Below are 25,264 nucleotides of genomic sequence, written 5' to 3'. Positions count from 1 at the left end.
GACGGTCCGACGTGTCTGAGAACTGTGTTCCGGGAGGCAGAATGCTAGGCCTGTCTTCCAAGGTGCCTCTAGGTGGGTTCGAACTGCCAACCTTTCAGCTAGTCATTGGACGCTTAACCTTTGTGCACCCTGGGACTCTGTTTTCTTTGCTAAAATAAGCATGCTTATAGAAAATATTATTTTTTTAAAAGAAGAGGCATAAGGAAGGAAGTCAGTCATCAAAACTTTTATAGCCCAAGGTAACCATAACCAAAAGTTCAGTATCTCGCCTTCGAAGGTTTGTGAGTGCACACACAAAAGAACCTTTTCAATGACTCCGGACAACCATTTATTCATCCAAACACCACCACAGGGGGAGCAGCAGTACAGGTGGTGGTGCCACGGTTCTTGGGACTTGGGTGGCAGTCTGGCAGTTAAGTGGCACAAGGGACCCAAACGGGGGGACTTGGGATGCACCTGTGGGCCTTCTGGAAGGCGGTACAAACCTTTGCTTCTTTACTTTTGCTCTCTAACTCACACCCAGCTGAGCAGAAGCTAGTGAGGGGTGGGGGAGGGAGTTAAGGGGAAGGTCAAGGCAACGTTTGCTACATCTGCCTAGGTCTAGCAGCAGACTCCTCTCCAGAGCCATAGCTTCCTTTTGAAATGGAAGCTCTGCTGTGGCCCCTCTGGAGATAAGGTGCGGTCTGACCCCCACACCCAGAGTCCGCTAACCCCTCACTCTGAAATGCAGTGGGTGGGCCTGCTTAGCGGCTTTGCTGGGGCCTATACCAGTTGTGGGGCTCCCTGAGGACCAGGTGGCACCCACAGTTTGAACCCCCATCTGTCTTTAACAGATACACAGTGACACCAAAGTCGTCTCTTCCCGAAAGCCCCTTCAGCAGGCTCCCGCCCACCCTCCGAGCCTGCCGTGTGCACTGCTGCACTGAAGCAACGGCCTCCCCACGTCAGTGCTGGCGGGGCCACAGCGGCTCCCATCAGACCAAAGACCACTACTGAACTCCCCAGTATGAGGACAGTCTGTTTGTAGGACACGGATGGAGTGGAAAGGGCTGAATCAGTGTGCCTCTTAGCTTCTCTCGCCGCCAGTGAGATGCCACACAGACCTTGTAGGTTGGTGACTGTGTGTGCGCCTCGCCTTGTCTGATCAGTGTAGTAGCGCAGGAGAGGTCGGTAGGCGGACTGAAGTTGCCTGGCTCTGAGTAGCCCAAAAGGGCTCCCTCACGATAAGAATGAGCAGGTGCTCCACGAGCAGGTGCCCACCACGGCCCTGAGAAGATGCTAGCGACTCCTCGGTCTCGGGGAAGAACAATTCACCAGACAACATGTTCACACTCCTACCCCAGGTCCTACTGAGGGTTAAGCTTGTCCCTGAACATCCTGAAGAGCAGCCTGGGAGAAACCAGGATGAGAACTTAAGCGTCCCAAGGAGGATGGCTCACCTCCTTTGAGATCTACCGACAGATCTCTCCCCTCAAAGGAGAACTCGGCCGTAACCACTCTTCTTCTCTCTGGCACCAGCGTGAAGGTGGTAGTGATTCTCGAGTTTAATATATTACATATAATACTATAAAAATAAGGCGGACGTTGGAAGGGAGATCCTTGTCCTCATTCTGTTAGGAGGAGGATGGCTTAAGGTTTAGTCCTCGGGCGCTGGGCTTTTTGCTGACAAAATGCAGTGGGGACCCAAAGCCCAAGGACGTACAACAGAGAGGTATACGAAGTCACAAAATAGCTGCATTGTGCCACAGGCACGTCTGGTAACGTTACTGAAAACCGCCGGACACGCGCATGCCCGCTCCCAGATGCTCCCCTCATCTTTGTGCGTTGTCCCTGGGAAGAGGGCAAGCAAAGGCACTGCATCCTGCAGACAGTCCAAAGAGGGGGTGCTATACCCCTGCATCCGTACTACGGGGCTGAAAGCCCTCCCTCCGGAGGCTCCCCATGTCGAATCGGGTGGAGACCTCACAGCGCACCAGCAAGGTGTCATCCTTTATGAAAGTTCTCTGTCTCAGGGCTTCCAGGGGCATGAAAGTCACATAGCCAAAGCCCTTAGGGTTCCGAGGGATGGTGGGTCTCTGGAAGGCCAGCAGCTCTGGCTTGGCATCCATGATTTCTTCGTGGTTTTGCCTCAGGGGGGTTTCAGACTGGTCCAGGATGGCCAGGCGGATGGTGCCCTGGAAGGGCCAGGGCAGGTGGCTGTCGTAGTCTCCCTGCATTGTGTGCACAAAGAGGGAGATGTAGTTTGCACAGCGCTGGGCGCTGGCGAGCTGCAGGTGCAGGCGCATGCACAGTTTGTAGCCGGGCTTGCCAGTGTAGAAGCCGGGGCTGTGGATGACCACGGGCCTCTCCTCCTCCTGGGATTTCAGGTGCATCCCGAAGTTGCTGATCTTCCACAGGTAAATCCCGCTGCACTGCTTGGCTTCCACCTCAGCAACCTTGTCCTCCAAGGTGCGGATCGTCCGTTTGAGCTCACCCACATACAGGCTCTGCGTCTCCATTTTCGCCGTCAGCTCCCGGATCTGATGGTCCTGCCTGACGAGGCGCCCCTCCAACTGTTGAATGGTTTCTTGGAAATTCTGGACCTCAGGGTGACATCCAGAGGACATTCGGGGCAGAGAGGCAGAGTCAAATGCAAGCGCATCACACGGAGGCCTGGGCGTGGCAGCAAGGCTTAAGTTCTCAACGGCCTGGGCCAGCATCCTCATGTGCGACTGGGTGTACTCCTGCACATGGCGCGCCAGGTGATTCCGCTGCATCTACAAACCAAGCACATGCCTTAGGCTGGAGGTGGGTTTGCGGAGAGGCTAGCAAAGGGATTTCTGTTGGTTTTGACTCATTGCATACCTAGGGGACAGAGGAGAACTACCCTTGTGGGTTTAACGGTAGGTAGACTGACTGCCTCATCTTTCTCCCGAGGAGGGGCTGGTGGTTTTGAACGGCAGACCTTGAGGTTAGCAGCCCAACTCATAATCCACTACACCACCAGGGCTCCCTGAAAAGGGATCTGGATAGGCCAAAGTAAGGGTTTTCAAACGTCACTGCTTCCCGCCAGCTCCTATACCCTAGGTTCTCAATTCAGTGAGCCACCTGAGGGACACTCACTCAGATAGCACTGCCTCGTCTCCGGTACAGCGTCTCCCCCTCAGACTCGGGAGGTCTCTCCGCAAGTCCAGGACACAGATGTGACCTGGGCTCTGAATGGCCCGAAATTGCTTGTAACCCCTCAGGGGTTTTACTGAACTGGTTGCCCGTGTGTGGGGATTCTAACCCTCCTCAGGTTAGCACCAATTTGTCTCTTCCTTGCATGGACAAGTGTATTCTACCTGGGCTGCCCCACTCCCTGACTCATACAAACCACCGAGAATGAGAATCTTTCCTGAATCTCACCAGCCTTTGAATTGTTAGAGAAAAAGCACCCTCTTTTATTAACACAACTAATGTGCTTAGCTGAGTGTACCCCCTAGCATGCTAGTTTCTTATCAAAGCAACTCAAGTATCTCAGAGAAAAGCAAGCCATCAGGAGAAAGTCATTACTCCCTATCTTACCTAACTCCCGCCAAGGTTTGGGTCTGGTTCCTTCGGCTCTTTTTTTGATGCACACACAACACGACATATAACCACATTTGACACCACTTGGCTCCTCGTTTTAAAGTTGTCAAGTGTTTACTGCACAGCCGGGGGTTGGGGGAGGGAGGAAGTATAGCGCAAAAGGTTCGGTGCCGCCACGCCCCGCTAGACGAAATGACACGTGAGACCAGTGGCGGCCACTAAAGAGGCTCGAGAAGGATCCTGCAGGGGACACTCTCCTCTGTGGGTCTGAATGCTTCCCATTCTCTTCCCTCAGGTGCCCTTGGCTCTGCTTCATACTCTTTCCTGGGTGCTTTCCCTCCACGATCTCACTCACAGCTTCAGTCACCCCCACGAGTTAATGGCTTCCCACAACCATTACTCCGAGTCCCCAGGTCACGTCCGAGTTTACAGACACACGTAGAGTGCATGCCAACTACCCCACAGGCACGTCTCCAGCTCCAGCCGGCTCCTCTGCCAGAAACCAAGAATCACTCCAGGGCCCTCGCTCCTCTTCACCATCCTAGCTCCTCAGTCACCAGGTCCCCTGCTGAGCGCGCACCCTCCTAGATCCCCAGCTTCACTGCCATCACCGTCAGTCCTACGGGCACTTAAGGTCTGGTCAGCCCCAACCCTACCCCTTAGCTTCCACCCTACCAGGGTGAGTGCGAGGGGAACAAAGGGCCTGCAGTTATCAACACACACATACACACACACACACACAGTTTTCTCTGGTGCCTGTCTGCCCTCCTTGGTCTTCATGGACGTTCCTCTTTCATCTGTCAAGGCTCAGCCCAGTTCTCCTGCTTAGTCAACGCTGCCAGGCTGTCACAGGAACTGCAATACGAGTCTCAATGATGTCACTGGTCAGGCTGTGTATAGAAACTTCGCACCCTTGCTGGTCCTCTCCATTCGACTACTAGCCTGGATCCACATTGAGAATGAAAAGGAAAGCGAAGCAAAAGCTCCTTACCTTTACAGGGCAACCAAAAGCGCTGAATGTGCATGGAATCGGGGCCGTAGGGCAGTCCAGATCATAGTGATTGGGTATCTGAAAATCAAAACGGGTGGGTGAAAACAAACGTCTCCCCTGGACGTCATGATCCAGCTTTGTGAGCGCACACATGAAAGGGCTGCGTCTCACCCAGACCGCTGGGCAAGCACCGGTGCCAGCCACAGGCGCAGAGCCGGGTGGCTGTGAGGGAAACCAGACTCCAGTCACAGAGAAAGGAGATGTCAGCTTCTCAACAGCATTTCCCCCCCGCCCCCCGCCCAGATCACCACTCACTTCAAGACAGCCAATGTGTTCCTTTCGCTGAGAACCGTCCCCCTCTAGTGGCACCGAGGAGAAAAAGTGCCTTCCGGCTACAGCTGCAGACTCGGCTGTTTGAGACCATTTCATGGGGACCAGCTAGTTCGAACTACTCTCAAGGCTCTGCCTGCACCCACAATTCCTCTCATGGCCACCGTTCAGAGCTCTTTTCCCCCCTGCTACCCAGGCATGAGCGGGCTACGCTGGGGAGGTGCTGGGGAGGGGAAGGGGTTGGAGGAGGTCACACAGGCACATCATAAACACTCTAGGCCTCCAGCTCTGATTGGGGGGGCAATGGAAAAGCCGTTCTTTAGGGTGAGACCCGGCAGTGTGCGCTTTGAGTCCTGCCAAGTTGCCTTCAGAAATTAGCTCGGCACCCCCAGAGACATTTGAAGCAGAAATGACCTTGAAGACCATGGCATGCAATTTTACAAGAGGAAACCTATCACCTAGAACAGGATCCCAGAGCCGATGTGTTTGGCCTTGGGGACTCCATGTCCAAGCCTGAAAGTCTGCCCCTGGGCTGCAGACACCAGAGCACAGCACGACCATGGTGGCCCTAACTGGTCCGAAGAGAAAAGGGGGTGAAATCCCTGAGCGCGAAAGGAACCATTTTCAAGTGAACAGTTCAGCCATTTAGTACACTTACCTCGCTGGGCAGCGACCCCCCTCTATCTGGTCCCACACCTTTCCATGGCGCCAAAGAACCCTGCACTCAATGAGCGCGTTCTCTGCACACTCCCAACCTGTCTGGTGGCTGGGTTCTGGAGAGGTCACATAGATGCAACTCTGCAGTGTGTGACCCTGGGTGTCCAGCTTCTTTCACGGAGCATGCTGTCCTGAAGGGACAGCCACTCTGCCGCACAACCTCTGCTTAAGGTCAGTGCCCCCTCCCGAGGCTACGGGGATCATTCTTGGCGGTACCCCCTCTCAAAAAAAAACAAAACCAAAAACAGAACGATTTTCCCCACCCCAAAGCCATGTATTTAAATTTTCTTTTACAAAACAAGTCTTAGCACCTTCAAAGTACTCTCCATTACGCTTAATACATTGGACAAATCTGTGGTTCCATTCTTGGAAACGTTTTTCAAACTCATCTGTTTGGATGGCTGACAGCAGCTCCCGTGGTTTTTTCTTCACTTCTATATCGTCAAATCGTTGTCCTTCCACTGGCTTGATTGATGTTGGGTTTCGGGTCACAAGAATAGCAGCATGTCTTGTTACCAAGTAATGACTTTGGAAAAAAAAGTCTGGGTCGCTTCAAAGCTGCTCTTTCAAAGCACGGCATGTTTGCACTCGACACGCTTTCTCCTGACCAGTCAGAGCCAGAGGCACACCTCGCAGCAGCCCTTCCCATTCCCAAATCTAGCATTGAAATTCGCTAAACCAAGCTCCAGATAGACAGATAGCTTCCCACCTCTTCAGCGGTCCTTGAAATTTGTCAACATTTTCGTCTGTTGGAGAAGTTGACATATGTCCAGGACGAGGTTTGTCACCAGTTAACATTTTACCTTTTTGGAATCAAGAAAAAAGAAAAACACTCGTACACTTGAGTTTTTTCCATAGTGCTGTACTCGTAAGCTGTGTTCAACATCACGACAGTTTCTGCAGCATTTTTCCCAAGCAGGAAACAAAGTTTCACAGTCTCACGCTGTTCTCTTAAATCAGCCATCACAAAAAACGAGGTTTGAGCAAAACTGCCTTCACAAAAAAATTCACCGTGACCAGCAAGACCTTCCCAGCTGGCGCCACTGGGTGCAAGAACTCAAGAGTGAGTTGCTTGATCATTGTCTGGGGTGGGGTTGGGGGGGCTGCATACTATGAAAGCTCTGCCCAGTGGAGCTTTTTCCCATGGGGGGGGGGTACTATAGATCCTCAATTCTTCATGAACAGGAGACAATATGATCATTTTTACTTTTAATTATTTTTAATATCAGTTTTAAACATGAAAAACCAAACTAAAAAACTGACCTCACTTCTTTATAGTATTCATAACAGTATTTATTCTTGTATGAAGAATCACGCTACCTGTTCTCTGATGAGCACAGTGTCGCAGTATTCACAGATGACATTGGCCAAAGGACATTTCTGGTCATGGATCTAAATTTTAGTAGAGAAACATAAGAAGAATCTGAGAAAATCTGAAAAAATTACGACTAGCCACTTTTTATAAAAAGGCACAAAGGTTTTTAGTGAACAAATGAAGAGCACTGATCTGTACAAAGCAAACGAGAATACTACATAAAGGCTAGTTTCACTTGCCAGTGCGGTGAAGATTCATCCAGCCTTCCCGATCTTTAAAAGAATGTGACAGTAAGCAGAAGAGAATCTGTTCAAACTCTTCCACTGCAGAGTATCTGTGACTAGTTCTGACACTGTTTGCCAAAGCTTTAATTCTCCAAAGGCCTTCTTGTCCTAAAACCTCTCAGCAGCATCCTCATTTAATTAGAACGCTTACCAGGAGGGTGGAAGAACAAAAGCATTTTTGGGGGGCGAGGCTTTGTTGCCCAGGTTCTCCCAGGTCCTAGATTTTTTTTTCTAGACAACGATGACTCCAGGTGAGTTGATATGCTATGAAATCATTAGCCTTTCAAGTCACCTCCGTCTCATTTAAGGAGGTTTAGGACAGGCATGCCGGGTTTACTAATTATAACTCTGACTCCCTTTATATCTTGGGCAACTTGGTCGATTCTTTTTTCCTATTCTTCAGCCTCTCATAAAGTTAATGAGTATCATGCATTTAGGTCGCATAGCAAAGTAGGGAAATTACTAGTAGAAATGTCTAAGACCATAGCTAAGCAGTGATTAAAAAGGATGTAGCGCCCATGATGGAGACTTCCGGGCTAGGCTCTCAGTGCCTGCCGATGCAGCCTAACATTAATACAAACGGACTTGACCTCACTTGCTCTCTCAGGGTCCGAATGGCAAAGCTGTTCTACCACAATGCTCTCTCCAGGGCTCCAAGAAGTGTCTTTGTGGAAAAGACATCTTTGAGTTCCAGCACAGCATGCACGTTGAAGGACAACGGGTACAGTCCCACAGTTCTCCCAGTGTGTACACACTTCTGTAGGGTCTACCCTATGCACGGAGAGCTGCTCAATTACCTACTGTCTTTTTCAAAAGAACTCTGTGCCACTCTTAACTGGACCTTACTCTTAAATGTCTTCAATCCAAGACTGGCCATGAGAATTATGCATACAATAGGGAGGGAGGTGGACCTGCATTTGCCTTTCTGAGTAGCCGGTGTTACCTGCAGATCTGTGAGAGCATTAGGGTGGACCGCCAAGTCTTCTGAGAAAGACAAAGCACATCAAAACCCTACCTCATTTACTAAGTGGCTTTCTTCTTTATTGGGCTTTTTCTTTCTTAAAAATCAATTTTTCCGGTGCCCGGCTATCAAGACCTATAATGTCCGGCTATCAAGACCTATAAAGTAAACAAGCGGCCATCTAGCCCAGAAGCAACAAAGCCCACATGGAAGCAGCACACCAACATGTGTGATCATGAAGGGCCAAAGGGACCAGGTTTCAAGCACCAAAGGCGGGGGGTGGGAGTGGAGGGAATCATATCATTATGAATGAGGGTAGCGCGTGATGGGGACCCAATACTCATCTGTAGACAACTGGACACACCTTGCAGAGGGGTAGTGGGGAGGAGATGAGTCACTCAGGATTCAGTGTCGCAATAATGAAACTCACAACCTTTCTCTAGTTCTTAAACGCTTCCTCCCCGCAACTATCATGATCCCAATTCTACCTTGCAGACCTGGTTAGACCAGAGGATGCACAGCGGTACAGATGGGAACTGGAAACACAGGGAATCTAGAACAGATGACCTCTCAGGACCAGCGGTGAGAGTGGCGATACCAGGAGGGAAGGGGAGGGAGAAAGGGGGAACCCATCACAAGGATCTACATATAACCTCCCCCCTGGGGGATGGGCAACAGAAGGGTAGGTGAAGGGAGACGCCGGGCAGTGTAAGATAAGATAAAATAATAATTTATAAATTATTAAGGGTTCATGAGGGAGGGGGGAGCGGGGAGGGAGGGGGAGGGGAAAAAGGAAAATGAGGAGCTAATTCCACGAACCCAAGCGGAAAGCGAATTTTGAGAATGATGAGGGCAACAAATGTCTAAGTGTGCTTTACACAATTGATGCATGTATGGATTGTGGTAAGAGTTGTATGAGCCCCAATGAAGTTATTTTTTTAAAAAAATCAATTTTTCCAAATCAACAAAGTCATCTCACAGGTAAGAGTAACAGCCTCACTGTCTCTGACCCCTTCAGATACTTTTTTTAAAGGAAATATTTAGAAGAATTAGATAGAACAAATCTGAGTTGGTACATGCCTCTTTCTCTTCAAATGGAATTAATATAGCACAGTTCACACAAGACACCTGTCTCCTTGGACACTCCTGGAGAAGGTGGATGGTCAGACAGCATTTTTGGAAGGGACGCTGGCACTGGGGGCAGTCCACAAGAGCGAACTCACAATGAGCCTGATGGTCCTAGGGACAAAGAAAGAAAATCAATCTACTAATTTGTGCTAAGCTTACTGAAGCTTCCTAAATATATTACCTTCTGATAACATTCTCTCTGCTACAATCAGCTACTGAATTCACTCTGTTGAGTACACAAGCCAGACCCCAAGCCCAGGGCCATGAAATGGATACCAACTCCAGGCAGCCCTACAGGAGCGAGGGGAATCTGCGCTCTGGGGTCCCAAGGTTGGCGATCTGTATGGGGATGGGCTGCCTCGGCTGCCTCCAGCAGAATGAATGGTAGGTCTGAAATGCCAGCAGCCGGACACTTAACCAACCCACTGCGGCACAGAGCAGTCCACAGAATAAACGCTTCCCTAAGTACTTTTCCAAGTAATCATTGTGATTTCAGTTCACACCAAGGATGGAAGACGGTCCATTTCCTGAGTTTCCATTCAGCAGTGTGCCAACAGGGCAGTCACTGGGAGCAGAGAAAACGGACACGTTGCAAATCTGTCCTGAATATTTAACAATACTTAATTCCTGTTGGACAATCACCAAATTAAAGATTTACTTGATTTACAAAGCAAACACCCTATCGCTTCTCGGCCTTTTGGCTAAGATCAAGTGAAAAAGCAAACAACTTTCATTATCTGGTTGCTTCTGGTATTCTCGGGCTATAGGGCACGACTTAGTTAATAATAAAGCACAAAATCTAAGAAAACCGTGAAAAAAACTAAAACATGGGCATTGTTATTTCAGGATGAAATGACAAGATTAAAATGTGGCATATCTGGATTTAAAACCCCACTTCCATTTTCCTGAAGATAATTATGCTCAGCCCCTCCAATAGCCGTGAAATACAGATTTTGTTTTTACTAACATAGGGGCAAAGCCAGAGGAGATAAAAGAAGAACTTGCTGGTTTCCACGTGAATTTACAGTCACCAATCAAAAGGCTGGTGTTCACTCAACAAGCCTTCTACATGCACTGCTGTTGCTGGCTGCTGTCAAGTGGGTGCCGGCTCATGGCGACGCCAGTGTGGCGAGCCAAGCGCTCCACAGGGCCTCCACGGCTGTGACCTTCTGGCAACCGATCACCACGCCTTTCTTGCAAGGTCCATCTGGGTCAGCTGCTTAACCATCAGTACCACACGGGGAGAAAACCATCCTGTTGTGCTGGAGTCAGTTCCGACTCCGGCACTCCTGCAGGACAGGGCGGGACTGCCCCCAGACAGAAAGAGCAAGGCCCCTGCCCGCTACGAGCCACGCACACGTGCTGGTGCCTAGGAAACAGCGAGTACCTCTAGGTGCCTGAGTTCCATCTTGTGCAGGCAACCTGCGTTTGGACACTTCACCATCAGAGAAAGAATCTCTCGTTTGGCAAAATTGTCAGGAAACAGTTGATTTTCTAGGAGGATTTCATTGTCGACTGGACATTTGTGACCAGCGTCCCTGAAGAAACAAAAAGGCATGCCCATTTAGACATTTTAAGTAAATTAAATATTTGACCTAGAAAACCCAAACACCCTTACTTTCCCACATAGCTTTCCCTTATTAACGTGGGCGGACAATTCAACAGGTTCCATTGACCAGGATCACCAAGACATTCGTAAGAGAAAAGGGTGCCCTGACACTCTATCGGTTACCTAGCAAAAGTTAAGGCAATTGCCTTAACCAGGGCAACTGCGTGCAGTGAGGTTGTGACTGGCAGAAGGTGCTGTAGAGGGTGCTACAGGCAGCTGCTGTCCAGTTGGCCCTCACCCCTGGGGACCGCCACGCACAAGAGAAACAAACACTGCTGTCCCGGCCCATCCCTGTGAGCAGCTTAGAACGGGGCTGCTGTGATCCACAGGGTTTCAAAGATGATCTCCAGGCCTTTCTTCCTGGCTCATCTTTGTCTGGACGTTCCTCTGAAAGCTGGTCAGCATCTCAGCAACATTCAAACTCCCATCGAGACAGGTGGTGGCTGTGCCTGAGGTGCGCCTGCTAGGAATTGAACGTGGGTCTCCCGCACAGGTGGTGAGAAGGCTACCTGTAAGCTATCAATGCACCACTATGTGAAAATCACAGATGGAAGTTTTGGCAGTCTGGCTAGCCTGTTCCGTCAAGTGCTATACAACATGCACGTGAGATCAAAGTCCATATGCTGGTCACAATACTTTTAACACGTCTAGGGGATTGCCCTCTCAGTCCTAAATCAAAGCGTAACCAATTGTCAACCACCTTCATGAGGTTATGTTTTACGGTTTACTTCAAAAGACTCACTCCAACAATTCTTGATGCGTGGGCCACAAGAGGCGCCCTATGTTCGCTTGTCTGGGGTGCTATGCAGAAGGGCGTTGTAGGGCTCCGGTGTCCTGCCTTGCAGGGCTTTATTCCATCTTCTATGGGAAGCCCCATCCACAGGAAGCCTAGATGTCGGAGAAGTGCCATCCCCACAGACAGAGTGGACTGGCAGGTGGGCTGCAGGAACCAACAGCGCTGGCTGTAAACTGGGCTCTGCCCTCAGAGGGTTTATGGCCAAGAATGGGAGTGAGCCAGTGACTCTGGGGCCTCCTCGGGCCGCTTCAGGCTATTCTTTCAGTGTCAAGTGTTTTCTGGAGAGCACTCACAAAACTCAAATGCATTGTCATCCAGTGCCTTCTGACTCATCGAGGTCCTACAAGACCAGGTGGAACCGGCCCCTGGAACGGGGTTTCTCAAACTGTAACTCCATGGCAGTAGAAAGCCTCGCCTTTTGCCCAGAGCAGCTAGTAGTTTGAAACTGATGACCTTGCGCCTAGTGGTGTCGTGAGTTATGGGCTGGGCTGCTAAGCACAAGGTCAGCAGCTCAAAACCACCAGCTGTTCGGGGGAACGAGGAGGCTTTCTCCTCCTGGCGAGAGGGATGGCTCGGAAACTCAGGAGGGCAGTCCCCCGTGCTGCAGGGTTGCTGGGGGGAGGCCGGACTCCAGGCCGGCGAGTCCTCAGGGCTCAGAAAGCCATGAATACAAACGGGTTCCGTGATCCCCGGGCTCAGAACCCAAGTGACGCACAAGGCCAGTGGAGCGCCCTCATCCACAGCACGCCTGAGTAATGCCAGCCAAGGAAAACAGAACTGGGCGGAGGTGAACTGTGACCTTCGTCACGATCAGAGAAGTCGCAGAGCACCACCCTATGAATATTCAAGCCAAAGCAAGTGGTCCTTCTGGCTCAGAGGGAGTCTGGTCCTTCTAGCTCAGAGGGAGTCAGGAAAAAAAACACACACACAACAAAAACAGCCTCAGACTTCCTTTTGTGGGTTTTACTTCCTTTTCTGACCACTCTCCTACTATTCTCATGAACATTTTGTTGTCAAATGACTGACAAAGATGAACGATCTTCCTGGGCATGTGAAACGCTGTCCGTCGCTGGCGAGAAAACCAACCTCTTCCCGTATGTGGTGGGTGCTAGAGTGCCCAACAAAAAGGAGCAACTGAAAGTATCATAAACAGATATAAGACTGAGCTGCATGACTGCTTTGATGTGTGCCCTAAACAGTGGCCCCCACCAAGGGGCAGTTGTGCCCAGGGGACATGTCTGATTGTTGTAAGGGGAAGTGGGGGCGGGATGAGGGGGATGGTGCTGTTGGAAAGAGGTCAGGGCCCCTGCTAAACAGCCTACTGTGTAGGGGACAGTCTCTCACAACAAATTATGCAGCCCCAATGTTAACAGTGTCACTGAAATCATGCCATACCCCAAGCATGGATATAATTACCTTAAAGCCAAGTTTTATAGCCAAGTTCATATAGAACAAAGTTTGGAGCTAGAAACTGAGTAAAGACTGATGAGCAGGTGAACTTAACCTACTTAAGAATGAGCTCACCAATGTGATGCAAGTGCTTATTACAGAAGATAAAATCTGCAACTTCTTACCCCCAAACTGAAACCATGGCCAGCAAGGTGATTAGACTCTGACTCACAGCTGCCCTCCAGGACACTGCAGAACGGTTCTTAGGGTCTCCAAGACGATACATCTTTATGGGAGTAAGAGGTCTGACCCACCATCCCGGCCATTAGCAGCCGAACAATTAACCTAGTGCATCACCAGGGCACCCCAAACTCTTTACTCCACGAAACGCATTCCTTTCTACCTCTGAATTGTAGTACAGTGTACCGCTTTTCAAAAGACGAATCTGTTCTATTTGTGGAACCCCATGTACCTCCAGGCAGTTATAACCACTGATTTATTAAGTACCTTACTCTGTGCCAAGGAGCCTGGGAGGCACCGTGGCTACACGTTGGGCAGCTAACCTCAAGGTCAGCAGTGCAAAACCAGCAGCCACTCCTCAGGAGAAAGACGAGACTATCTACAACCATGGAAGAGTTCCACAGGGGAAGTCTGACCATGTCCTGTACGGTTGCTATGAGTCAGTACTGTCTACTGTCTCTTGGACAGTATTAATGAATAAAACAGACCCAAACCCCTGTTCTAGAGGATCTTACCTGATAATGGACTGAGCAGACAATAAATACACAAATTCGCGAGTGAAAAGTCTCAAGGACCAAAAGTAGAGTTTGCTAAGGGAACTCAGGAGTGTGGAGGTGAATGAGATCTGGGTCACATGCGATGAAGCGCAGAGAGTTGTGGAGGCAGTGAGCACTGGCAAGAACATTGCAAAAAAAAAAAAGAACATTCCAAGCAGAAGGAAAAGCTAAAGCCAAGGTTGCACAGCAGAAGCATGCTTGGCATCCCAGGAATGAAGAGAGAGAAGAGCAAAGTTCATTGGGACAAAACCAGGCAGGGTTTTGCAAGGACTTTGGCTTTTTATTTTATTTTTTATTGGCATATAATTCACATACTGTACAATTCAATAGTTCAATCATAATAAAAGAGTTGTGCAGGCATCACAATTTGAAAATATTTTCTTCATTCTTGCAGTTAGTCGCCCATTCCCCCCAGCCTCCCTTGCCACGTACCTAGGTCATTACTAATTAATCCAATTATAGATTTCATAGATTTTCCTATCCTGGATTTTTTATACAGAAAAACATACAAGACAAAAACCAAGAAACAACAGAATAGCAGCAACAGCAACAACAACAAACTTAAACAGGGAAAAACTTCAATCCAGAGGAAAGTGGAAAACATTAAAAACTAGACCAAATTTAAAATGGGTAAAAGAAAATTCAATGATAAGCTTTTACATTTTAGCCTACCGCCATCTGCCATAATCAACTTGACAATGCACTCTGATAGCAAGGCTATCACATTTCTGACATAGTCAGAGGCTCAATCCTTGTGGGACTTTGCAGATGGATTCTGGGCTTCCTTCATCATTCCTCTGCAAACTGGGTGTTCAGAATTTAAGCTCTAATACTGCTCCTCCTCCAGATTTGGATTTTATTATTTAGAATCTTTGGGTCACACAGGCTGGCATGCTTCTTCCAGGTGGACTTAGTTGATGCCTCATTTAGATGGCTGCGTATTTTGAGACAAGCCTTTAAGAGTCCAGGCACTATTCTTTCTAACAGCTCAGCACCATCTGATGCTTCACCACACTTTGCTATAGCAACCCCATCTTCAGTGATTTCTCCAGGAGGGCAAGGATGGAGCTGGGCCATGAAAGACTGACTTTTCCTCCTGGATGACACAGTGAAATGCTTTCAAAAGAGGTGAGTGCCCTGATGCAGTATTGTGACCAAAGTGGAGGAAAACGGGTGGAAGCAGGAGGCCCCTTAGAAGGTAGTACTAGGATTCAGGTGAGAGCTGATGGCAGTTCTGAAGAGCGGGGTGACAGGGGAGCCAGTGAGAAGCAATCAGGTTTTGTATACTGTGACAGTAGCACCATTAAATAATACTTTCTTTATAAATAGAGTGTTTTGTTGTTATTTCACAGCATACCTGTTCCTCACTTATCGATTATTTCATTAGCTGACATTTTGCATTATGATAGCTTGAAAAAATTTCCTGGCATCATTTCCAATGGTCTGGGCCCCAAGTGGGGCCACAGCAAGGCCCAGGGCATCCTCCATGGACCACTGAGAATGCTATGTGATAGGCGTTCAAGGGGTAGCGGCGCGCTGGCTGCAGGATGCTCATTCACAGGATCTCCCTTCAATTATGAGGGAGGGTGTGTGTGTGGGGGGGGGGTTAACAGTAAGACTGTGAGGCAGCAGACAAGCAGAGCCTGAAGGTGCTGGGAGGTTGGTGGGGGAAAGCAGAGAGAGGGAAGGGTGTCACATGGGGCTGGTGGAGGACAAGGATGAGTGGAGTCCCCAGCCAGGAAAGGTAATAGTCGATGGCAAGTAATGGAGGAGCGGGGTCCCCACATAGGTGGAAACAGGCAGTAGGCAAGAGTCAACCAGCACCACCACCTCTGTGGTAGGGAAGGGTGCCAACGATACCATACAGCTAGAAATGTGCCAGGGTACCTAACCAGCAATGAGCGACTGTCTCATAGACACACACACACACACACACACACACACACACACACACACACACACGGATGAGGCAAAGTTCATGATCACCGCATAATGATCTCCAACAAGCATACCTATGTCAGTAAGTGAAGCTGAGATGTAAGATGATAGACACACACACACACGGATGAGGCAAAGTCCATGATCACCGCATAATGATCTCCAACAAGCGTACCTATGTCAGTAAGTGAAGCCGAGATGTAAGATGATGGTGACAGATGGGACTCCAATGTGGTTATAAACCAGAATACCCAATCACTTGGGGTTTGCTTTCATTGTATGAGAGGTGACACATTCCAGCAGCGCCATCAGGTAAGGCACACAGGGGTGCTGTGCGCCAGAATCGACCCGATGGCAGTGAGTTGGGTTTGGGGTTTCTGTTTTATGTGTCACTCCCTAGTGGGCTCTGGAATTGCTGACGCAGAGGGATCTATTCCCTGATTCTGGCTCTCTGCACTGGCTCCTGATGCTCACGTACCTGATGGACTTGGTGATGCAGGCTTTGCAGAATCTGTGGCCACATGGTGTTTGCACTGCTTCCCGTAACGCCATCAAGCAGATGGGGCACTCGTACTTGCTTTCCAGGGGTGGGTCGAACTCCACATCGTAGCCCTGGATCTCCTCCATGAAGGAGCTGGACAGGTGCCCTGTGCTGGTGCTCCCACTCACGCTGTCCTCTTTTGTTGCAGCGCTGCACGAGCTGGCCATGGCCGCACAGCAGTCACTGCCAGGCTGGCTGGATCCACAGCTGTTCTCACAGTTTAGCAGACTCATAGTAACTCGAGTATCAATGGCTCTGAAGAAATAGGAAAAATGCCTTAACATACGTATAGGTTGTTCAGAGGTAAATATTATATAAACACGCATACAAAATCCTAATAATGATGATCCGCAAGGAGGTGCATGGACAGACCCACAGGCTGAATGGGTATGAGAGGGAGTTTGACTGTACCTGTCAATATAGAGAGGCTTAACTGGGAATATGTGGGGAGACTAGGGTACTTATCCTTGCTGCAAATATAGCCATGAATGTGGTGGAGCATACAGGGGGCAAAGTTATGCAAACTTCTTAGACATAACCAAACACCCTGAGGGAACGAGTCTCTGGGCCTAGGAGTTCAAGACCAGTCTTGGGAGACATCAAGGTCAACTGGCATAAGACGGTCCACAAAGATAAAATCCTGCACATCCTACTTTGGTGAGCAATGACCGGGGTGTTCAAAGGTTATGAAATGTGGCCATCTAAGGTGCAGCTCTTGGCCAATCCCCCTCTGGAGGGAAAAAGAGTGTGGTACTCGAAGGCACGTGGGAACCATCAGCAGAGAGGAACACACAGACCTCCATCTCCGCACCTGAGCCCGGAAGAACTCGATGGGGCCCAGCTACCACTCTCAAGATGGAGTGGGACAGGGAAACGAGGAACACAACTCACAACCGTGAAAACGACCAGGTTTACTGGGCGGATAGAGCCTGGGGGAACCCCTGTGACTACGGACCTTTGTCACCCTTTAGGTCCAAAAATGAGCTCACCACCACGGCTCTATGTTCAGCAGGAAAGTACGAGAACAGTAACCTGTGGGAGGTGGGCACATCTTAGAGGAATCGACCACCTGAGATCAAAAGGGCAGCCTTTCCCCAACAACACACATAGTTCGGAAGGGTTAAGGAGGGAAGAATACAAACGGGAAACACAGGGACCAAGTGGGAGAAGCGAAGGCCCGCGGAAGGGATTCCAATGACTCTCAGGAAACAACGTGCGCACAACACGTGGACAGTAATACTGACGGCCTTCACGCCTTCATCCTGTTCACAAGAAATAATACACCAACAGACGCACGCTGGGGCTGTCAGTTACTGTTAAGTGGCAACCCAGTGTGTGCAGAGCAGAGCTAGCTGCTCCATAGGGTTGGTAAGGCCTGGCCTTTGGAAGCCAATCACCTGTGTTTTGAGCACCTCTAGGTGGATTTGTGCAATCAACCTCATGGTTAGTAATCAAGCACTTTACCACTGATGCTACCCAGGGACTCCTAACGTACACGTCTCTGTGTGTGTACACATATCCACCTGTCACTAAAAGACAGACCATACAGCTATGTCCATATGAGCTACAATTCACATAATACCTATAATTTATACTTAAAACAGCTTGTGTACACAACCTTTTAGCTGATCGCTGTAAACATTCACTGTATTAACATTATTTACAGAAAACGTTTACAGTGTTTTGGGCTTGACTTCATAGTCGTCAAAGTCACTGTCAACAATTTGTAATAAATACCACCCTCTGTGCGAAGCTCCTGGAACACACAGAGAAGCCTGGCTCCCTAAGGAGCTATGGTCACGTAGAAAGACAGAACAAGAGTTAAGAGAAGCGCTTTAATCATGACGCGCATCTCTGTCACAAGGGGGCGCTGTAAGTGCTAGGTTCCTGGGACTGAAGCAAGGCGTGTTCAGCCTGAGTCTCTCTCACAAGACCGTGTGCACGAGACCACCGGGTGCCGGTGACTGCACGGCGATGCGGGGTGCTCAGAGCAGAACTGGGTTCTGGTAAGGTTTCCAAGGGTTGCTTTTGGAAGCAGGTGCCAGGCCTTTCTTCCAAGGCACCTCTGGGTGGCGCGCTCACATCTGTAACCCCTCAGTTAGCCACAAGCACAGGAACTGCTCACATCCAAGGGGGCTCACTAAGCACTGTCTGAAGAACGAAAACTTTGTCACCGATGTCCAGTATTCTGAGCTGAGGAACGCGGTGCAAGGAGGGCCGTGCAGAAGGAGCAGTGGGCTGGGAGTCAGGTGGTCACAATCCGAAATTATGGGAGAGACTCAAGAAGTGATCTCGCTCGGCATAGACTTCCAAATCTGTGGTGTGGGGATTTTTGTTGTGTGGAAAGAATGGAGTTAAACAAAGGATATTTTTATACCCTTCTGCCTCTCAGGCCAGTCAAGTGACTATGTTTCACTATTGGTAACTGGAAAAATGAGAGAGGTTTCATTGGCCTATGGACAATGATGGCTTTCGTGGCTGGGGGTGGGGTGTGTGTGTGTGAGGTCTTCAAATTCTAAACATTGATGGCACTGACAAATGGGAAGTTAATGGCTGAATGAGATTTAAAGCTCATATAACCAGGTCTCTCTTTTAGATAATTACCATTACCTACGGTGTGCCAGGGACTGTTCCAGAAACAGAATATATAGTGAGCTTCCCAGACAATGAGGTGACTACCACCCCCACCCCCACCCACCCCTGTTTCATTTTCATGTAAAAGGCCTGGCTGGCCAAGTTAGGGGTTAAAAATAGCAGTCCTCTTCTGTTTGCTGGAACCGGGTGGTGTGAACATGCCTCCTCTCTCCATCACGTGCTATGTTACCTGGGCAAGTGAGATAACCTTCCTGTGTTTTACTTTCCTCACCTGCCAGGTGGGGAGAACAGCAGAAGCCACCTAGGAGTAACTGAGAGGATTACATTTCACTACATACCACCAAACCAAAATACCAAACTCGCTGCCATCCAGTGGATTCCGACTCCAAGACTGGGTAGAACTGCCCCTGTGGGTTTCCGAGTTGGTTAACTCTTATGGGAGTAGAAAGCACCATCTTTCTCCTGAGGAGCAGCAGGTGGTTTCAAACTGCATACCTTGCAGTGAGTAGCCCAATGCGTAACTACTAGGCCGCCAGGGCTCCTTCATGACATACAAAGCACTCAGAAAAGTCCCAGGTATGAAAACGAATTACTACTAAGAGCACTTAAGAGTTTCCGTGTCTCCATTTTTACAGAAGTGGAAACTCTGGAGTCTATGGATGAGCCTCTGGAAGTCAGAGCTGCAGGCAGACCTCCGCCTCCCGACCCAGAGCCTGCCACCACGCACGCCTCTCTGTGTTCCGAAGGAGCCGTCCAGCAAGCTGCGCGCAACGTCACCTTCCCTTCCTTTTTAGCTTACGGCACGAAGTTGCTGACCAGTGTCTATCAAACATGAGATGTTTGGTGTCAGTGTGCTGGGGAGAGAGAATTCTAAAATCAGCTCAGGAAACTGACATTTTCTTTCATTTATAGAGTTCTGAGGGAAGAGTTTAAAAAGTTAAAAACAGCTCCCCAAGTCTGATTGTTCAGGTAGACTCCTAGGGATGGCTCATTACAGGTTGAGGAAGGAAGGTTCTGGCAAGAGAGCTGACACCCAGCAGACCGGTCACGCACGACACTTGTTCCTCAGCATGGCTTGTATGGTCCCTAATATACCCTTCCAATCTGAGGACAGAGATTCCACCAGGGGTCAAATTCTTTGTAATTTTTCATTGTATGTGCATTTTTGTGTCCATTTATTCTGTTAGGTAAATGTCCTAGAAGTGTAGCTGGTGAGTCAGCGGGAATGGAGCTCTTACGGCTCCTGAAAGGCAATGCTGGTGTCCAGTAGGTGTCGAAGGCTTTCTCAGGCCCACTCTCACTAGCAGTCTATTCGAGATACCCTTGACAACACAAGGCATAGCTTATCTTTTGAATCTTTGACCATTCTATTTATTTGTTTTTAAAGTGAACTTGCCCTTGAGAAAGTCATCTTTCAGGTTTCTGGTTGCACAGCTAGCCAGCAGACAAAGGCAAAAAGCTACTGCAACTAAGAATGCCTTTTCTCCATTTTCAAATCCAGCTGACTGGACATGTTCACAGCTGCCCTCTTCCAGTCGCTGTGAACAGCCTTGAGGGCTGTCAGGCGCAGAGCGACCTTTGCTAGCCAATGTGTTCCCAAGGAAACGTATCCAATCAGTCACCATGCCTTCAATGGAATGCCATTGTAGGCATGTGGTTTGAAGGCTTAAAAATGAGTGTCCTTCAAAATCAGGATGTCTTCGATTTTTATACCAGTTGTCCTATTGCAAGAAGCCATGAAGAAATTCTATGTGTGTGCCCTGCAAATTATCTGTGCCAGACAGTCACCTGGCTAAGTGGACTGTATTAGTCTACTGCAGAGAAAAGTTGGCTTCAGTCGTGTTCAGTATTCTTATGTTTGCTCTTACTCTTTGACAAATTAAAATAAATACACATCCCCCCACCCCACCACACACACTTTACTTATAGGGAATTCAGTCATTTCAAGATTGCTCTCCTATGTCAGAACAAGGAAGAGTTAGTGCCACTGAGAGAAGAGCAGAACGTGCTTTCAGTAAACCACCGAAGGGAGAAGACCTGGCATCCAGACAGAAAATGTGGTCAGGATTCTTTCCTGTCTCTATGCTACATGAGGACTTCTTAAGGGTCCCGTTCTATGCTAACACTCAACAGTTGATGTGTCTCTCTACCCAGAAGGGGCAAAACAAACTTTAAATCTTCTTTATCTTGTAGGCTAAGGGCATCTTGATTGCTATCCCCCTGCTGCAGTTGGGAATCTAGTCTGGCAAGCAGTGCCTTAAATGATATTGTGAGCTGTAGCCATTACAAACGTATTCTGACTACAAAATGAATGAGAATCCAACAGCCTCATCATAAAGCGTGGATTAAACTTACCCATTCGTTTCTGAGTCTGATCATCTAAAGCAGTGGTTCTCAACCTTCCTCATGCCACGACCTTTTCATACAATTCCTCATGTGGTGGTGACCCCCAACCATAAAATTATTTCCGTTGCTACTTCATAACTGTCATTTTGCTACTGTTATGAATCGGGCACCCCCTGTGAAAGGGGTTGCGACCCACAGGCTGAAAACCGCTGGTACAGAGGGTGTGCTGTGGGACTCCACAGGGATAGGAAGAGTAAGGCCATCCACAAAGCCAAAAAGATATTAATGTGTCAAGCTAAAGAAATCAACAAGTTAGGGCTTGAAAGAGTCAACTTTGCATCAACTGAAACCCATCCATGGCTAAACATACAACTCAGGTAACACGCAACTCAGATAAAGCAAAACTATGTAAAATAAACTACTAGAAATAGAATGCTATAATTTGCGAGTTGCTTTCGAAGCAGGGACTACCTGTTAATTCCTTAAAACCTACTCCTAATATGCAAAGACCTGCAAAGGTGGACAAGAACTGCAGGAGGATATTTAATTGTGGCGCTTTCATTTGGAATCCAAGGACTATCTGATCCCCTTCAGAAGGGGCAAGGATTTCAACTTCTTTCAAAGCGATCCAAAACGAAAAACCTGATCAGCGTCACTGCCCGGGGGCTTCAAAAAGTTGGTGGGAAAATGGAATGGCAAGATAATGGAATTTTCCCACCAACTTTTTTGAAGCACTGCATACACGGAGGCTCTGATATGAACCTTGTGTCTATCGTCACATAAGCAACAAGCACCTTGAATCACAAAAGAGGCCATATGGTCCTTACTCCCTTACCCCAACTCCAAATCAGAAAATCCATCACCTCTTAGTAATCAAGGAGTCGTGGAGAGGCTGTGGGTAAGGCACTGGGCTAACCACCAGGTCCATGGAAGAAGGCGTCCGCTCATGTAAAGATTTAGTCTCATTACTCTTTAAGTCACAGGGGCAGTTAGGAGCCTATAGGACCGCAAGGTGTTGGAGTCCTATGAATGGCAGTGAGCTTGGCTTTCTAGTTTTGGGCACCCTATAGAGACAGAGCCGCCTATGGCTTGGAATCAACTCGATTGGCAGTTGGTTTGGTTTGGATTTTTCTCCAGTCACGGCACCAGGATGGTTTCATGGGAGCGAGTGGCCAGATTGTCAAGGGCTCAATCGGCATTTCCTCCCAAGTCTTCCTCGTTTCCATAACCTGCGTGGTCCAACACTTGGTTATCTGCTTTTCCCAGAAAAGAAACATGCAAATGAGAGTCATCCAAGCTACGGAGACTTTAGGTGTTTTCTGCTCACAGTCAAGACGGCCGCGAACTCTTGGCTGGAGTTCCCCTAAAGCCAAATACTAGGAACAGCTTTATCAACACGACGTCTGGAACGATCGCTAGAACGCGCCAGTGCAGGGGCGGGGAGGAAGCATTCGTGTCATTTGAAACCTTTCTTTTCTTTTTTCTTTAAACTTTCAGCCGGGGACTTCAATCGCGATCATGCGGGAACCCCAAAATAGCGCTGCCACTCGTGATGGTGACAGAAGGAGTCGGTGGGAATTTGAGAGGGGTTTTCTTAAAAGCTCGTAGCAGTTCTCCAAGACGGGGAAACCCGAAGGCAGTTTCCTTTTCTGGGAAGAGGAATGGGAGGGTGAGGGGAGGCAAGGCCGAGGAAGCGGGGCTCGGGGTCTGTCCCTGGAGTGGGGGCAGCGCGGGAGCCGGTGGTCCCCGCGGGCCCGCAGAGCAGGGGAAAGGGGGTCGGGGTGCGCCCCAAGCAGCAAGTAGATGGAAAAGGGGGCGGCGCCTGCAACCTGTGCGCAGCAAAGGGAGAAGGGTCGGCGCCCCCAGTGTGTGGGAAACTAGGGACGGGGGCAGAGTCCCCAGCCCGAGGAAGCGAGGCCACGGCCGCCGGGAGGAGGCGTCCGAAGGACACTCACCGCTCGCGTCTGCTGGGCCGCCGGACAAGCAAGGCAGGGTTCCCCCGGGCCGCCCGACTCTGCTCAGCGAAGGCGTCCGGAGAGTTCGGCACCGCAGGCGGAGCCGCCGGGGCGGCCCGGACGCCAATCTCGCGGCTCCAAAGTCACCTGCTTGGCGTCCCGCGCAGCCGGGAGCCCGAGCCCGAGCCCGAGCCACGGAACGCCCAGCTTCCGCCTTCTCCGCAGGCTGGGCCCGACGAGCAGTGGGGAGCGACGGACGGGGAGACAGAGAGGCCGAGCGGGGCGCGCGCGCCCCCAGGCGGTGGTCCTCCAGGAAGCGACGCTACGGCGCAGGCGCAGCGCTGGTCCCGCGCTCCGTGGCTAGGCTTCCCACGTGGGAATTCCTTACCCTGCAATCCAAAACTGAAGTGTGTGGTTTGTGATCCGCAGCAACGACTGCAGTAACCCCAAACTGTATTTTTATAGCTTCCCGTCCCACCTGGAGAAAACGATAACTGAACTGAACCGCTTGACCTTCCGGACTCTTAAATCCCTCCCCAGCCCCAGCCTCCTTTGCCACGGAAATTTCCTTGGGAGATACGACTGTTGATTATCATCTGGTCCTTCCTCTTCATCCAGTCCTGGCTAGTCCGCCCACGCACTAAACATTCTTTGGAATCGCCTACTTGAGTGGTCATGGGAAAGTTATTTTGAACTCCCTGTGGAACTGGAAGTAAATTTCTAGGGAATGTAACAGGCATTGTGTAGGAGACTTGCAAAAGATTTTCGCTCACCTACCTCTGCAGGTCAGCCTGGTGGCCACCTCTTCTGGGAGGCATTGCAGAGCAGTGGCTACGTGTGCATGTCCTAGACCGGAGTGGTGCGTTCAAATCCAGTTTCTTTCCCTTAGCCAGCGGAGTGACTTTAGGTAAATGACCTACTTTCTAATTGTTTTAATTTACTCATCAGTAATAATAGTATCTTCCTCATTGGGTTGTTGGATTGGTGAGATAATTTACATGTAAACAAATTATTTAAAATAATCTGGGACATAGTGTGTGACTTAAATGCCGACACTCTGGAATTGCCATTCTTCACAACGTGATCCCTACCTAGCCATGATTTAGACAGTGGGGTGCCTTTGCATAGACAATAAAATGCAGATAAACGGTTTCCGGCGTGGCAGGGGAGTCAATAGCACCGTCTTTCTGCTTGCTGGCAGCCAACATTCATAGAAAGCAGTTCCTACCCCCTTAAGGAAAGAAGCAATCATGAAGAGATCACTAATTCTCCGACAATATATGCTACTCTTCAAAAACAGTGCCTTGAAATATCTAAGACAGAAAAAGTATAAAGAATTATACAATGGACATCTGTGAGCTCACTATGCATACCTCCCTGATAGCCTCCCATATCAAAATCATCTGTTAGGGCTTGGAAAAGGAGCCCTGGTGATGCAGTGGCTAAGTGCAGCTGACCACGAGGACAGCTGTGGGGACGCATCAGTGAGAATGATGGAGAAAGATGTGGTGGTCGCTTCTGTAAGGACCAACAGCATGGGAACCCTGTGGCCAATTGCACTGTGTCCTAGAGGTATAGTCGCTGTGAGTTATAAACAAGTTGATGACAATGAATTTGGGGTTTGGAAGTACAGAATGGAAAAGGGATCACTATGTAAAACTGAAAGAAAGAGGAAAGGAGCCTAAGGAAGTCAGAGAGACCTTGGTGGGATAGTCTTTAAAGCCCCTGGGGCTGGGGGTTCAAATCCAGTAGCACTCTGAGGGCGAAAGATGTGGCAGTCTGCTTCTAGAAAGACTGCAGCCTTGGAAACCCCGTGGGCACTTGTACTCCGTCCTATAGTGCCGCGAGGATGTAAAAGTGATGCCTTTAAAGGGAATCGACTTCCTTCTGTTTACCAGTATGAGAACTGGGGTACAGTATACAACCTCTGTGAGCTTCAGTTTACTACACCGTTTGAGAGAAAAAAAGAGAAGGGTTGATATCTATCTCATTGGGTGATTGTCAAGATCAAGATTGTCAAGAA

At 49.2% G+C, this 25,264-nt stretch overlaps 1 protein-coding gene across 1 annotated transcript; it reads right to left on the bottom strand.

Moving 5' to 3' along the window:
• Positions 1–211: 211 nt before the first annotated feature.
• TRAF6 (TNF receptor associated factor 6) lies at positions 212–23,352 on the bottom strand. Its single transcript, XM_004708302.2, has 7 exons — positions 23,242–23,352; positions 16,283–16,600; positions 10,663–10,813; positions 9,228–9,386; positions 6,908–6,979; positions 4,541–4,618; positions 212–2,756 (listed from the first exon to the last, which is right to left on the bottom strand). The coding sequence occupies exons 2-7, from the start codon at positions 16,576–16,578 to the stop codon at positions 1,887–1,889; spliced, it is 1,626 nt and encodes a 541-aa protein (XP_004708359.1). The 5' UTR covers positions 16,579–16,600; positions 23,242–23,352; the 3' UTR covers positions 212–1,886.
• Between the last annotated feature and the right edge of the window lie 1,912 nt (positions 23,353–25,264).

The sequence above is a fragment of the Echinops telfairi genome, unplaced genomic scaffold (genome assembly GCF_000313985.2).
Source record: "Echinops telfairi isolate 266 unplaced genomic scaffold, ASM31398v2 ScPeMD7_60;HRSCAF=208, whole genome shotgun sequence".
NCBI lineage: Eukaryota > Metazoa > Chordata > Mammalia > Afrosoricida > Tenrecidae > Echinops > Echinops telfairi.
The sequence above is the reverse complement of the archived record's forward strand: the minus strand, read 5'-3'. Positions and strand labels throughout refer to the sequence as shown.